Source organism: Haemorhous mexicanus, chromosome 3, assembly GCF_027477595.1.
Source record: "Haemorhous mexicanus isolate bHaeMex1 chromosome 3, bHaeMex1.pri, whole genome shotgun sequence".
NCBI lineage: Eukaryota > Metazoa > Chordata > Aves > Passeriformes > Fringillidae > Haemorhous > Haemorhous mexicanus.
In genome coordinates this window covers 71,080,699-71,097,988 of record NC_082343.1, presented here as the reverse complement: position 1 = coordinate 71,097,988, position 17,290 = coordinate 71,080,699, and the positions used below count along the sequence as shown (strand labels likewise).

The 17,290-nt window shown below is 36.6% G+C and overlaps 1 protein-coding gene across 2 annotated transcripts in view; it reads right to left on the bottom strand.

Annotated features, from left to right (window-relative positions):
* Positions 1-17,290, bottom strand: part of REV3L (REV3 like, DNA directed polymerase zeta catalytic subunit) — a 112,756-nt gene that overhangs the window by 63,249 nt on the left and 32,217 nt on the right. For both annotated transcript variants that reach the window (XM_059842280.1, XM_059842281.1), the window contains exons 2-4: positions 5,931-6,120; positions 4,528-4,602; positions 2,913-3,073 (exon numbers count right to left, since the gene is read on the bottom strand). In XM_059842280.1, the coding sequence (XP_059698263.1) occupies positions 2,913-3,073; positions 4,528-4,602; positions 5,931-6,120 (426 nt within the window). The remainder of the gene's footprint in view (positions 1-2,912; positions 3,074-4,527; positions 4,603-5,930; positions 6,121-17,290) is intronic.

The window sequence follows — 17,290 nt, the reverse complement described above, 5'->3', positions numbered from 1 at the left end:
TATAAAAAAGAAATATATGCTTCCAACACACTGACATTATTCAAACTACTTTTGTTGCATTCCAGTCATATCTTAGCCTAAATTCAATCTTCTCCTATTTGTGAAAATTTCAAAATGTTCATGCTCTGACATAAACTTCAGAATTTCCTGGATCCACAGTTCACATCCCAATAGAAACTAGAAGCCAAAGAAAACTACACACTTTTCCTTTTTCTTATTTGTGAGCTGGAAGGAAATGTACAATTCCAGATACAATGGTACTAGAAGTAAGTGGAAATCTGCAATGAAGGAAGACGTTGTCTGACCTACAAATAAAGAAAATACTAAATTTGCTCAGAGGTCTCCATGTAAGCGAGTGTGCTCCAAAGTGTGTGCTGGTGAAGTCCTCTCTGAAGAATTCCTACCTCCCTTGAGGTCTCCACCTGAACCCTCATTTTTCAGAGAAAGGAAAGACAATATGCATAGGATATGGCACAAGAAAGAAAAAGTCCCAGGCTCCAGGAATGGAGTTGAAGAGAGGCAGAATGGGAGAAGACTTAGAAAATTACTCAGTCTCCCACTTCTACCTGAAAGACCAGCTTGAACCTTGAATTTTCTCAGCTATGATGGTGTCATGCACTAGCAGTTTTCTGGTATTAAATTTACCTTTCAGCCATAGCAAACACTCCTGCATTTGTTAAAGTTACACCAATTAACTGCTGTTTTCATATATTTCTAAAAACTGAGGCTCAAACTCCTGCATCAGTTTGTTTCTTCAGTAAAGTTAATCATAGGGATAGGAATTTAAGGACACAGGATACTTCCCTTCTCTTGACATAAAGATCTTTAAAGACAGTAGCAATGACACATCAAGGTCTTTCAGAGTCATATTACAGAAGCAGATTCAGCTACTGAAAATAAAAGTTTTGCAACAGTTACAGTGGTATGTGGTGCATGAATGAATAGGCAGCCCATAAAGACAAGGACTTGAATAAATGAACTGCTGCACCTTCTGGATACAAGCTGATGAAGGCAGAATATTCCTGCTACAAGAAATCTGCATGCTGACCTCTCTCAGCCTTCAAAAAGACCAACTTATCTCAGTGAGAAAAATACCACTATAAACAGGCTCCTGAGGCTGCTTGCTTACACTGTGAAATGTATTAACTGCCAAACTCATTTTTATATCATCTGCAAGGGAAGTAAGGTAAGTGTTTGCAGCACATCTTTTGGCAAAGGCTTTTACTGCTGTCTAAGAAACATTTGGTCTGGCCTGTGTGACACAGCTGTACCTGACTGAGAGGAACTCCCACAACACAGAGGCTGAGGAACAGGCAGGTAAAGCATATCAGGTGTAAGAAGAGGCTGTGCTTCCACACCACTCCAACAGCCTGAGCTCAGAGAGGGCTGCTGTACAAGGACAGGCTCTTGACAGCAGTGCCTCTGTAAGGCTGCACCAGGGACAAACCATTTGTCGCTTGGCTGCTGTGCCAGGAGCAATAGACAGTGATCCTGTGCCTGGGGACTCCAACAGTAGCCTGAGCTCAGGCTACTGATGCATGTGTGATGTGGAGCCATGCAAAGCACAGTGAATCTTCCTAGGAGCACTGCAGCCAGTATCTGATCAAGCCAGACAAGGCAGTGTCATTTTGTCCTTTTATTTTATTGGATTCTTCCCCTATCAAAGTCCACTGGTCTCAGCCCATGCTCCTCTTCCACCCCCTTGTTCCCATTCAAGACTTAGGTCTCTCATCCTTAAATAAATCATGAAGGAGAATATAAACAGCTTATGTTTTTCATCTATCATGTGAAAGAGGGATAAAATGAACTATGGAAAAAGAATGGAAGCAACTATTTGATTCAATCACATTGCATGTTTCCAGAAGGCTGATTTGAACATTTTGAAGACTAAAGGTACCTGACTGTATTTCCTCAGGACTGAAAATCCTGAACATGCTCTGTCCATGGCAGAGCTTTTGCTTTCCTACAGTTCTGACACTAGCAAAAAGCGTGGCTTATTGTTGGGTACGAAAAGAGCGTTTTCCTTTAAACAAGAATTAGTTATAAAACTTCATGGGCTAATCCACTGCCATCTGAATATACATGCATAAAAATAAGGAGGAAATTCAGCACGATTATTGCTCTACCTTTTTACAGAAAGATATTTCAGCATTCCTTTCAACTTTTGCTTTAGCTGTAGGAACAATTATTATTTTACTAAACAATAATTATTTTACTAAATGTTATGTACCAAAGGCATGCCTTTTTCTAATGTTATCTCTCCTTTATGATGAAGCATGTAGAAGAATTGGGGATGTTTTCACCAAACCTAATTCTTATGTCAGTGGTGCATCCGAAATGCCAAATTAATTTCTTAAAATGCTTCCTTTGCTCACACACTAGTAATTCAAATTTTGGCTTAGAGCAAATGACTTCAGCACAAACACAAGCATTTTAATTAAGAACATTGATTGTCATCAGAGCAAAATCATTAGCCGTAATTTTGTAAAGACACTACTGCAACAAAAAAAAAAGAACTTGAATTGATGTAAGAATCAAAACCATAAAAAATTAAGCAACAGTACTATTGTGCTATCTTTCATGTCAATTCTTCAACTAAATATCAACATCTAGAAAAGAGGTGTGGTCATCTTGTGAAATGGTCACAGCTGCACTGCTGATAGAATATGTGTTTCTTGACATACATCTCATTTCAGGAAGCAGACTCTTCCTCAATCCCCACACAGAGGCATAAAAAGCAAAAAAGCTACATATGGACTTTGTTTTAACACAGAAAGCAAACTTCAGGGAAACAACACGATACTTACTCAGCCAAAATAAAGCAAAAGCTTGACAGCAACTGATGTCTTGTACAAAATGGTAGTTTTTAGCCTTCAAAACAATTATTTGGTCTTAAGAAATAAACACCTTACCTTTTCTCCTTGCTTTTCTGAATTTGACAGCAGCCAGGTTTATTAAATTCATTCCATATAAATTGTAGTCTATAAAGAGTTGGAGGAGGTAGGGAATATGGGCTTCATGAGGCTGGTAAGATTTGTTCATTATGGCTCCACCTTGCAGAAGCTCACAAACTCTAAAAGACAAATTAGGACATAAAGAAAATATTATTTCAGTACAACAATACTGATATTTGACTTTATCAATATATAGAATACTTACTGACATTTTGCCTTAGTTGTATTTTTAACTTAAGAACTGTGTTTTCACAATAACAGATGAACAAAAATGATCTCTACTAATAATGATACAATATTTGTGTGTTAGTTGCAAAGGAGATTTGAATCTTTCAGCTAAAAAACCATGAAATTCTCTGAAAAAAAAAAATCCTACAATAGTCTATTTCTGCAAGCGATCCAAAAGCCACTACAGGCCATGGAAATCTTTCAACAGAACAACTGTGGCAGCTGTATGCCTACCCAGCAGTAATAAGTTTGAAAGTCTCTCTAGTTCTCATTGACATATATATGATATGTATGATACACATAATGTCTTTCATGGTTTTCAAGCTACATACTGTATACTCAGAAGCAGTATTTTAAAATTCTGCAGAAGGACAAATCCTCTCTTTTAAACAGCTGCACATTAAAAAATAATTGTAAGTATTTGGATAACTATAAAATGGTACAGTAAGTTAATCTCAAATTAACAGTATAGAACTATATAACAGTATACAACAAAGAAAAACACTAAGCATTTCTAAATGCAACAAACTGGGATTAAAAATAAAGTTTTATAATGAAAAAAGAAAGGAATAATTTAAGTGAAGTGTCAGTCCTTATCTGGATAGGAGCAATTTAAACATGAGGAGCTCCAAATTTTGAAACAACTTTCCCGTCATCTATTAATACAGAAATTTTAAATAATGCATAATTTCACTTGCCTAGAAGAAAACCAGACAATCCTGTCTCATGATCATGTATTGGACCTTTTAAACAAAAGTTACAGTATGTAATAGCACACACTCGAGAGATTTTAGTTTAAGCTTGGAAAATAATTCCTCCTTATTTCTTCCTGAATTTACTGCAGCTACTTTGACAGAAAGATTGAAATCAACAGCACTTTCATACAACAGAACATTACTCTATTGAGAAATAGAGAAACTGACGAATAACAAAAGCTATTCAGTTTTCCAAGTAAATCTTAAATTTAGTAATTTTTACTGGAATTAAAACCTACCAAAATTTACTTCCTAACAGATGAAATGAAGCCATATCAAAGACAGCTACATTGCTTTCCTTAAGAGTTACAGGAAAAGTAAGCTAATGCAAATTTGTTTAAGTGTTCACAAATTACAGTAAACACAGAACAACTAAAGGCAAGCATGTTTTGGTATTGCTTTCCTAACATTCTACCGCTTTAAAAGATTATTGGTGTGTTTAAAATTGGTAAATTTTATAGTGGTTTGAAAACCATGAGACAATAATTTTTGAGATTTTTTTAAGTTACCGGTGAATCTTGTTTCAAACCTGACATTTTAATTCAAGATATAAGGAAATCGGACAGAACTTTGTACTTCCACATCCTTACCTTTTTACCATTGCAGGATTGTAAAGATAAATCTTCATAAACTGTCTCTCCTTTTCATGGTAACCATAAAAAGGCCTGAAGAGAAAGGAATAAAAGCAAGAAGCTAGCCAGTTATGCTGTGGCATTTATTCAATGACATTTTACTATAAGGAGTATTAAATAACCATGTCTATCTACCCAGGTAAAGATGAAGATATATTTAATTTAGGTCTTTCCCATTAGCCTCTTACGCAAACAAACAAAAGAACCTGAAACACTCTTACGCTGCTTTGAGGCAATGAGCAGCTGACTTTCAGTAACGACTGTTCTGAAATTCTAAGGCAAGAGAGGTGAAAAAGAGGCAAGTTCTCCTAATTTCTACCGGCTCTTTTCTCATTTATTCAAGTAAAGATTGTCATCAACAATTTACTCTGCCTAGCTTTCACTATTGAGATGAACAGCTATACTTCAATTTATATAGTTCTCACAAAAATAACAATTTCAAGAAATTTCGTAGATGACCTTCTTTGTTATTGTAAAAACATCAGAAAGTTCTGACTGAAAATAAAAACAAGTTACTGCAGCCACTTTACTCACAATATCTAGAAGCCATGAAAACTAGCTGGGAACTATCTTCCTACACTTTAACAATTAGAAAGAATTTATTTCAGAAATGCGTGAAAAAAGCAAATAAAACACAGTGTTGCACAACACTGAAAATTACCATTTACATTGTTTTGAAGACGAAAAACTGAATGCACGTATCTCGATTACTTGTGCTTTTCCAGGATATTTCCTATTACTCATTATGTTTTATTTTTCAACCCTTGGTTATGCAAATTAAATAAAAATTAACTAAAAGAAGCCTTAAAATGCTAACATTCAAAAGCTACATCAAATAAAACACAATGCTCATCTTGACAGATTAGCAAACATGTTTAAGAGCCTCCACTTCCTGGCCTGTGCTGCTGTAAGAATCAGACAGAAAAACATGACTTGAGAGTCTCATGGGGGCAATTTTACATGAAAAGAAAAAAAAAAAAAAAAAAAAAAAAAATCAGGCTCCTGCAAGACATGCCTGGTCTCAGGAAACCTAGAATAATCCAGAGAGGTAGAAAAATCTGCATGGAAAGTACTGCTCTAACAGCAGAGACAGAAAAAGATAAGAACAGATCTTGCAAAATTATAGACACTAGGATACAATTTAGGAAAAAATGGTTGTGTCAAGAAGGTTTTTTGGGAAAACCTGTTAACTATGTTAAGGTAAAAGCAAGCAAGAAGAGTAATTTAGAAGTTGTACAACCCTGTATGAAGACATACATGGGTGGAAAATGAAAAAGGATTAGCACTGCAATCATCCAAGTCCAAATAGTACAACTGCAAAAAGCTATTCAAAACAACCAAGCAAAACAGGTAATACTTACATTCCAGACACTAATGATACTTTGAAAACATGTTGAACAGTAGAAGATGGATTGCCTAAAGCCACATTGAGTGCCCTGTCAATGCTGAATGCCACTTGACGAAGGTAGCACTCTGGATGCTGTCCAAAACCATCGTACGGTACATAGAGGTAAGGAAAGATACCATGTAAGTGGAGACAAGTCTTCTGACCTAAAAATAAAAGGTAAACATTTATTTTCTAATGACTACTTTTTCTTCTTCTGAGTTTTGTGGTATTACTTTCAGGTTCTTCAGACAGGATAAATTTATGATGCAAGTGCAGGTGTGTTTCAAGCAAAAGGTACTATGTAGAGCAGTTCTCACACTTGATTCATTGACAGAACCGAAACAGAACAGATGTGGTTACATGACATACCCATGGTTACACCTGTGTAACAACAGAATTCACTACTAATTATTTCCTTTACAGAAATAACACAACATGTCTCTAAGAATAACTTTGCATACTGAGTAAATGTTGGATGCTTAACAGTTTCTCAGCCTTTGTGAAAAGTTCTCAGTAGCAATCACACAGTCTCTCAGAAACTGAAAAGAACATCCAGAGCACCTATGAGGTCATTCAGTATTCTAGTTATTAGGGTGCAAATTGGGATGTGGAAAAAATACCAGGCAGCTTTCAACTTTAAAAATCTGTAGATCCCTCAGAGATTTCTACTGTATCTGCAAATCTCTAGACTCCTAAAAACACACTTACTTCTCAGCATTAGCTTCCCTGAGTCTGCAGCAAGAGCAGAGTGAAAGGACACACCATGAAAACCTTTGTGCGAGACCACAGTCCGAGCTTCTCATTCACACAAGGCAGTACAGTAATACGGACTGGGACCTCCCACACCCACCACATTTTTGGGGGGATTAGTCTCAACTACAATGCATGTTATCTGCTCTTTTCTCACCACAATGCAACAAAGTATGCATTTGGTGGCATCCACTGGCCACCTTTTCAGTCCCCAAAATCATTCATGACTTCTCAGTGACCAAAAAACTTTCACAGGAAAATACTGTAAGCATGTGTTGCTGATTAACAACCACCACCACAATGATAGGCAGCACATATCCCTTTGCATTTTGTTTGGATGAACTCCCTGCATGAGGACAGCAAAACTGGCTGTGCTTTCATCACCCAGGAGATGAATGCTACAAAACACAACTTCACTGGTCCACAAGACCAATGAAAAGACTTCCCAAAGTCCATTCTTTCAAACTGAGGTTACTTCTCAGCCAGTGGAGCTTGCCTAAAGTATTTACACTCTATCATATCCCAGTGGCCACCCAGTGAAGACAGCTTATGCCCATTAAAGCACAGCAATAACCTTCAGACTGAGGACTCCCTGCAAATCCTTTACACCTGTGAAAAGCTTGCCCAAAAATCCCACTAAAAGCATAGCTTTTTTTTGCCTCTTTTTTAAAACTGGGGTCAGATGCACTGTTCTTCAATTATGTTTAGAGGTAAAGTAATTGCTCAAAAAAATGGTACTACAAGTCCATTTTCTAAGCTGAATTTTATTCTTCTTGGAAGTCAGCTGCATCAAGTCTCCTCATCAATGTTGAAATACAATCTATATATGCATTCATAATGTTGAGGTCACCACCTATGAATTTTGCCCATGTCTTTTAAGATATTTCAGAAGAAAAAAATTCTTATTTATGTACCATGTTTTTCAAACAATAATTTATTAAGAGAAAGGGAAAACTAAAGAAACTAAGAACTACGGGTTTGAGGGTTTTTTAAAAGGCAAAAATAAAGCACAGTAAAAACTTTATATGGCAGGAAACTTCTTCACCCCTAAGGTGGGAAAAGTCATATATTAGTAGCATGTGAACTGAGAGGACTGATTTGTGCAGTGGTAGCAAACCATTTGTTTTCTATACCAAGTCACCAACAAATTTTAGTGTATACTGATGGCTGTACTTATGATTGATTTTGAAATAAAGGAGTCCCTGAGCCAAATTAATAGCTGTTTAAGGTTCTACAGTTTCTCTATTCAAGTTTGATTGGTTGGTTTTGGGAAGGATTTGAGTTTGGGATTTTTTTCACTATTTCTGTTTCTAAGTAGGAAATGGAAGGTTATTGCTGTTGTTGTTTTGTTTTTTTTTTTTAATGTTCAGGATCCCCCAGGATCATGTTCAGGGGGAAATTTCAACTAGCATATAAACTAATTTGTCTGAATGCTCACTGCAGCTTAAAAAACCAAGTGAACAAACCAACTCACCCCAAGCTAAATTTGATGTTGGAATACAGACTGAATTTCTAGATATACAAATATACATGCCTATACTCCCCTGAATTTTATAAATTCAGGTGTTTGCTTTCTAGAACTTATCAGTCAGAACTGGTTCTGCTCTTATACTTTTTATTTGCACTACTAGCTGTTGGCTCCATTCAAAAGCATTATTTTTTTCATATTTTAAAAAATACCTTAGCTTTAATGGTTGTCCAAGTATTCTGGGTTGGAGTTAATTTATGATCCCTTAGTTTTTTATGTCATAATTTATGACAAAATTGCAAAGCACCAGAATAAACAGAACAGTGACAGAGTCTAAACTTACTGTACTTAAATTCAGGCTCCTTTCAAGTTAAGCAGCTATTTAACAATTCTTGTTGAACTGAAAATGTACTTTTACTGTTGAATAAAAAAGAGAACACATACAAAGAAAGTTTCCTTCTATTTCCTTCTGTTCCCTTCCCCTGTATTCCCCTTTATGTGCAAAAAAACCCCATGAAAAACACTATGGCTTTCGATTGAGTGGAGTCAAATTACCACTTAACTACAGGGAAATCTTACAGAACACACACCCTGAGCTGCTTTTCATTTTTGATTCTGCCAAGAAAGCAAACAAGTTACTGCTGAGCTAAGACTCCTATTAGGCTAACAGCTGTTAGCCAAGTTACATGGGTTTACACAGCTACTTACTTTGATCCTCAATAGTATTGATTTATTAATTGTGATATTTGGTTATACTACTATTTTTACTTAAAATTGACATTATTAGAAGTCTGACCCTGCTAACTGTTAAGAACAGTCATGTATTTCCATCACTTAGGTAAAATCATCAAAGTGCACCAAATATCGTGGTATTGTGTTTGAAGCCCAGTCTCTCGTAATAGCAACAATGGTTTGCACTAACTCATTAAAAATTCTAGTGGATTCTTTCCAATAGAGCCACAAGGAGAAAAAAGATCTACCCACTGAGGATTTCAGGCTGCACAGACCTGCCAATTCACATGAATTAAAAACTTGGCATGAGAAAAGGCTAATGAGTTTTATGGTTTAAATATGTTAATCTTATGCTCCTGTTTCTTTTACAGAGAAACAAATTTGTGCCACTAGAATAGCACTGACTGCTACAGCACCTACTTACAGTGACCAGATGACATTTTTATATCTGTTCATAAGTTTCTTCACATCTGTAGAATCAGTGGAAGTGGTGCTCAACAGCAGATTCTGCATATGACCACTCTCCACAATTTCTGGATACAAAATTGGCCAGTGATGGGACAGGCAACTGAAATGTTTTCATTCCGTGGCCTCTTCATGGGCTTAAAAGAATGAGGTCTGCACTGGCTGAATTACCTGCAGATCAGTATGACTCAAGGAGACTGCTAATTAAAGCACCTACAAGTAAAGCTGAGGCTTAATCATGAGTCTTTGTAAGGCACTGAATGAAGTGCTAAATGAAAGAACACAAAAATTGCTGCTGTAACACAGAAAAAAGGCAGTACACAAAACCTTGAGATAGCAGGAGATATTCAACTAGAAAACTGACCATTTTCTCTGAAAAGAAGACACTGCCAACTAAATATCAATATAGATGAATAGTCATAATAATAATAATAATAATAAATCAATACTTCAAAAATAATACAAATGCAGTATTTTCATACAGTATAGAAAGAGAGCTCACCTGCAAAACCCATACTTCTAAAAGCAAGTGGCATAAATTTTAATGAAGTATTAAAGTAAAGCATTTTGCATACTTGACCCATGGGAGAGATTTTTAAGAAAGTCAATCTGGTATTTTTCCTGGTATTTTTTCTGGAAGATGGTTGCCATATACATTACTATTAGGAGCACATACCAAGCATAATCCTTCAGTTACTCTATAATTTTTAGTATTACAAGAAAAATCTTGTAAGATAGTATTACAAGAAAAATCTACAAGATAGAAAACTTCAATATCATCAGAAAAGAACTGAAACCAGAATGATAATGCAATGCGAAGATATGGGAACTGATGTTTTCTGACCACCAGAATGCTCAGCCATGCAGGATGATCTGCTAGGGATAAAACTGAAATGCAATTTACACAGAATGGCTGAAGCTGGAAGGGACCTCTGAAAGTCATCTTGTCCAGCCCCTTGCCCAAGCTTATGAACACCTAATTTCACAGTACAACAAGTTAGAGAATCTGAGAATTATTATTCAAGTATCCTAAGAGAAGTGCTTTTTCATCATTTGTAAACATTGACTTTGATTTAAACTTCTAAAAACTTTCTTCCACCAAGATCAAATTAGACAAATTTCTGTACAAAAGAAAAATGTGAACATTATTAATAAGGGAACTTATTTAACTGTCCAGTTCAGGAATATAGTTTGCAAACAAGACAGAAAAGGAGCACATGAAGGTCTATGTGTATATTCTAAGAGAAAACAGAAGTTCATCTGTTCTAGATGGAATTCCACATATACATGACTACCTGCTGGCTCATATTGCATCAAGGGGAGAGCTTCTGTAGATATTGTCTCCATTTATTTCCTCCAGAAGACTTACAATCTCATGGGAGAATTGTCTGAACAAAGCATGTAGATGACCACAGAAGGCAATCAGGTTGGCCAAGAATGATTTACTTTGAGTGAATCCATTCTGACTACTCTGATTTCCAATAATGAATGAGAACATGTTCTACAGTTGTGATATAGCTCAACTAACTTTTCATAAATGATACTCAAAGCCATGTAGCTCCTCTCCTGTAATTCTTAATTTAGGAACTGACTATACAACCCTCACAGACGCAACTCAATGCTGGAAACATTCTGAATAGATGTTTTCTTTAGCATTTAGAAAACAAAAACTAAATCTAGATAAGTATGACTTCAGAAAACAGTTCAACACTAGTCTACATGCAGTCATATTTTGCTGTGATATTTCTGCTACAGAACAAGCTGATCTCATTATAAGAAGCTAAGCAAAGCTGTGGGGAACAATAGTGTGGGAGTAATATAGAGATAACAGCAGCATTTAGAAGCATGGCAAAACCCTGAGATTTTAGGAAATTTGGGCTGGGAATTAATAAAGAGATGCAGAAGACGGAAGACAAAGGCTTTTCATACACTTGCAATCTGTTAGAAGTACTTCAAGTACAGTTTTGTAAAGTGGAAGGACTAACTAAGCATGGACAAGTATTAGAAGAAGAATGCACATAAACACATCAAGTGTCACTACAGGATGCAGAAAAAATAAGGGATTTCTTTCCTTTAACAGCAACAGTAAAGCAAAATAATTAGAAATCAAAAGACATGACACTACCATCTTAAAAAGAAAATTGGTATTTTCATCTAACTCTTGAACCACTTACAGTCAAAAACACTTGAAAAATGAACTGTGAACAGTGATGCCTACAGAGAATTGGAAAATTAACAATTCTATTATAAAAATAATTCTAAAAATTAAATTTTTTAAAGTGGAATATTATCAGAAGTCAATTTCAAAGTAATTTCTTCTTGCAATAAAAGTTCCTGTGTCTCGGGCAATCTCACCCTTTCTCCAGGAAGAGGCTTCAGAGAGCAACATGAAGTTGCAACAGGAGTACATCACCTACGCTGCTTGGTAGGTACAACACGGGCACCTTGTGCACAGCTCAGATGGTGCTTTCAGTCTAAGCTGTGTTGCTCACAGCTTAGGTGTGGGCTTGTCAAGCCTGTATCACTGAACACTATCAGAACTGAGCTGCTGAAAAGGCAGAGGTCTCAATTACTTTCTAGTGCTAACACAGCCTGTGAAACTATAGCCACCATTCCTTCCCCCGACACAAAGTAAACAAATAACATAGATGGACTGGTAAGTAAGGTAATGCTTTCATGAATACAAATCCCTTTCCTAACAAAACTTGGGAATATCTTACCCCCTTAAGACTCTTGCTAAGTCATTCAGAAATGCAAAAGTTCACACTTTCAATCTCAAAGAGTTCTTCAGCAGTATATTAATGTAACTTCTTCAATGATTAAACAAAACTTTCAATCTTCTCCCAGAGTCATGAAACGGGTCCACTTTTTCACAAGGACTGAGAAGAAAGGGAGAACTACAGACATTCCAGTCCTGGATACTAGAGAATACTGGATTGTCAGAGAAACAAGAAGAACGAACTTGGGCCTTGCAGCAGCAAGATATCCTCATAACATAATCAAGAAGATTATGTGAAAAGACCTTATTTCACATATATTAGATATTTGTGCCAACACTTTCTGTTTTTCCCTAGGGTGTGAGAAAACACTTATTTCAGTAACACCTGTAAACGGGACCATTTTCTTACATTTGTTGAAACCAAAATTTAGTGTTTGGTTATTTGTAATTATTTAGCCAGTTACTGTTCCTTGCAACATGTCATACCTCTAACTCTTATGAAGATCAAAAAAAAAAAAAAACCAACCCAAACCAAACATAAAAATGCCCAAAAACCCCCCAAAACAAAACCCCCAAACAAAGAAACTAGGAAAATGAGGCCTTTGACTCACTGTAATTAGATTGTTCCTCAGCCTTGATGCAGGGATCTTAGTGAAGGAGAAGAGCTGGGTTTTTTGTCTGTAATTTAAAATTAGAAACCTCTGTATAACTAGATGCACATTAGTGCGATACCCTGAGCTATGGTAGGAAACAAAGATGAAAGAAAAGCAGATCTCTGGGCAGTATGGAGATTTGAGCAAGAAGTCCACAAGCTCCCTTGAATTTGGTATCCTCCAAAGGACAAATTCCTCTCAGATTAAGGCAACACCAAATAAAATTACATTTGAAACACTGATTTTTATTGACATCTCCAAGTGACATCCATGTAATTCATTTGCTCACTGACAACTTTTATATTAAGCCTAAGCTGTCTTAATCATTTGAAATATTAGGGCCTAAGAGACCATGTGGTTTACCAAGTCCTGTCTTCTCCAGTCTAGCAAGCAATGCAATAGTTATACAAAACTGATGACCATTAGATACTTTGAACTGTGAAGTATCCAAAGAAGAAATAACCTTTGAGACCTCTCAGGCCAGAATTTACATTGGGAATTACTGCTGATGGAAAGTATCAATGGTAAGTTCCAAAAGCAAGGTTACTAACTTTGTCTTACTGAGAATTTTTAACAGATATTTTTAGTCAAATATGTAAGAGAGGCACTGATTTTTTTTACATATAAACAATGAGCAAACCCCAAGAAAAAGCACAGAAGTTGAAACAGTTTAATACATCAACTCAATGAAGATATTCTTATTATCTCCATAAAACTACCTCCTCCTGACTGGAATTGATTAGGATGGATCTTTTTTGAATTCCTGCTGAGACATTAGAAAACAATCTCAGAAGTACTACTGATAAGCCTAGCCATTTATAGGATGCAAAGGTACATTATCAGAAAGGAACATCTATTCCCTACTGCTATCACCAAGCAAAAATAACTGAAATATAACTCAAACAATTTATTGTTATGCAGTCCAACTAAAACTAGGAATGTCCAGAGTTGGATAATTTAAAAGTATCTCCATAAATAAAGGAGACCAAAGAAGGTAAGCATCTCAAAAAGCAAAGATAAGCTATGTACAAACCATTCTTCAAGCTGCTGACTATGAGTTACAAGAAATGGCCATAGTATTTTCTTATTTTCTTAAGACACACAAGATGAGGTCAGGTATTCACTTATTAAGGACCCATCTACAAAATCAACCCCATACAAAATACTATTCTTGCCTCCTCTATTGACAGATTACTCATATAAACAGCTGGACAACATCAGTAACTATTTCTAGACTGAGTGTCAAAATCACTATGAAGCCAGCCAGCTAAAACGAGGTAAAACGCACAAAGGAGGCAAATGCAGCTGGCCCCAGCTACAGACTCTAGCTATCATACTGAGTGAGCTCTTGGCACTCACAGGCTGGCAGCCCAGTCCAAGCCACCATTCTGGTAAGAAACACAACCACATGAAAGCAACACAGGCAGACTATGTTAGACCACACTGACAAAAGCATAGCTGAACAGAAGAGAGTGTATTTACTAGTCCCAGGTAAACTGATGAGGTGTACTTCACCACATCCTGTAAAATATGAAAAAACAAGTCAGTAGTAAAAAGAGGGAGCAGAACAGTCACATAGCTTTTGGTTTCCACTTCCCTCCACAACTGTTCATTAAAGACTGACATTGCCACACAAGTCTATCTTACTGGTCTTTCTTGGAGCAAGTTACACAAGTCACATGTAAATGAAGAATGGTGCACAGATAGATATTTAAAGACAAAGTTTTTGTGGTAGCTGAACTTTCACTTCTCCAGGAGGCTCATCTTCTTATTTAAATACTGCAATGTGTGTGCACTGCTCCAGCCACAACTCATCTCTTTGTCCTGTGCTACACGAAACTGTTGTCCTGTGCTACATGAAACATTCTTATTCAACAGGTATCTTTCTGTCAGCTGCAGAGCTAGTTGGAGAAAAAGCACCATAAATTATTACCAAAAATTATTTGTTACTCTAAACTGCAGGCAAAAAACTCTCTGGCCTTGTGGTAAGGTTAACAGTATAACAGTTTTCATCAGTATAATCCTTCATAGATGCTTTTCAGAAATGTTGACTATAAATTCCTGGACAACACTAAGCTTGTGTAATCTCCCCAAAATTACACACAGTAGAGTATATACACTCATGAGTCACATTATTTTATGCTGACAACTAAATGACATCACATTCTGTTTGTTCTCTCTTTCTGTATCCTTCAAATGGCACTAAATAATTCTATAAATATTTCTTGAATTTTTGGTTTGTATCTGCATTAAGACCTCTCACTTGCAGGTAACTGTCATTTCAGCCCACTCGAGCTGATGAAAGCTAGAGGATGTGCTCCACAAATACAAGCACTGCTATTAGGCTACCCATAAGCAAATCTGCAACACTTGGTACTCCTTATCACACGTACCCTTTTATTGCAATAAAAATTTTATGCTTTTATGTTTTAGGCTTATAATTTTTGGACAAGCAGCAACTTAGCAGGAAGTACTTCCTTACAACAGACACCCTCCAAATTTCTGTGTAAGTTTTTGAAATGACTACATGGTGTGTGACAGTAATAGTAGGGGACAGAATCTCATGACCCAGGAAATACACCGTGTTCTTAATATCTCACTAACTCTGTGTTCCAGGTTTATTTGGCAAGTGGTTGGCAGAGGAGGGGTTGCTGTGGCAAGAGGCCAGAGGCACTGTGTAGGACATGGCCAGACCCAACAGACACACTGCAGAGCAGAGCTGAGTCCCTCAGCCAAGCTGGGGACACTTCTGGGAGACCATGTTTAAGAAAGGGAACACCAGAGTCAGAAGAAAAGTGGAGGAGGAACATCTCCATGGAACAGCAGATATTCCCTGCAGTCCATGGAGGATGCCACAGTGGAGCACAAGGATATTCCTGAAGGAACTGAAGCCCATGGAGAGCTTACATCAGAGCAAAGACATGATGAGGAAGAAGCCAGAGGGACACCATTATGTACTGGCTGCAACCCGCCTGCCATTCTCCATGTGAGTGTGCATGGCAAGGGTAGGGTATGTGAGAATCAGAGCTGAGCCTAGGGGAAGGGGCAGGAAAGGTGTGCTGTTTTGAATTTCTCACTACCTGAATCAATTTTAGTTGGCAATAAAACAGCTATTTTTTTCCCAAACAGAGTTTGTTTTGCCTGCAATGGTAATTGGTAAGCAACTTCACTGTTGTTATCTCAACGTATTGTTTTACTGATTCTGTTTTTCCTATTTTATACCTTTGCATTACCAGACTGGGGGTGATGGGTTGCACAAGCAAACAGCTGGATGGAAATTTTGCTGTTGGCCAAGTCTGGCTCAGCACACACCACTTAACAGAAATTATTCTCTGGATGACAACCTCTAAAACATACTATGTCGGACAGTAAAGGTAACAAAGTAAAGCAAGTCTTAGCTCTAGCAGACTCCTATCTTCTATCTTGTGATCTCTAACTGCACCAGAAAACTTCAGAGGGTGTTACAGCTGAAAATCTCTACTTTAAGCCTATCCAGAATAGAAGTTTCAGTCTACCTGATTTAACCTTAATAAAAACAATATGCAGCCTCAATCACCAAAGTAACAAAACCTTTCAGTGCAACATTAAAATATTTAACCACAAACTTGACTAAAATAAAGTAGTCCTATTACCATAGCTTACGTTAAGTGATGTACTGGTATAAATATTGTCTGTTTGTTGTGTTAACACATAATTAAACAATGTGGGACACAGTATTATCCTTTACAACAAACGTTCTTAAAAACATATTAGTGAAAGATATGCCTGTTCATGAATCTTCCAAAAAAGGTTGTGCATGAAGGTGGAGAACATTCAAGACATTTCCATGTGGGGGAGAAACTCCAGCAAGCAGACAGAAAGATAAAATGCTCTAGATAAATTTAAGCTTTTTAAGTTGAGATTGCACATACCTCTAATCCTTATTATAGGTTTTCCTAGAGATTCTCATGACAGGATCTTTCAAGCAAGGGAAACTATTTTCATCTGGTAACAGCAGCACTAGGTGTGTCATGAACCCATCTTCAACCAAACTCAATTCTATAACGCAGTTACAGAGGAAGCAGTTCCATAAGTGACTTAGAGAAATCATACTCTTGAAAACTGGTGGTCTGAATCCTGATTTATCTAACAGAACTGGAAACCCTGAGCAATTCTAAAGTTTGTATCACACACATACACAAAAATGTTACCAATCCCTTTTTGTTCATAATTTTTAAACTTCACTCCAATTTATTAGCAGTTGTTCAATAATTACACTTATCATCAACAGATACTCAGGATTAACTTGAGAGGTACTGTGCAAGTGCAAATACAACAGTTTTAAACAGTGGAAACAACAGCAGCATTAGAAAAAATTCAGATTACAGCATTTTTCAGTATTTTTTAAAATTGTTTTCCTTCACACTAAAGAGCACAGTATATAGAAATCACACTACAGTAATGTTTTGTTTTATTTTGCCTGTCAATATATTAGATAGCCTCCTCGCTTTACAAAAGACATAGCAAGGTAAGAGTCTTATAAAAGAAAAAAAGTCCTTGAAAGCAAA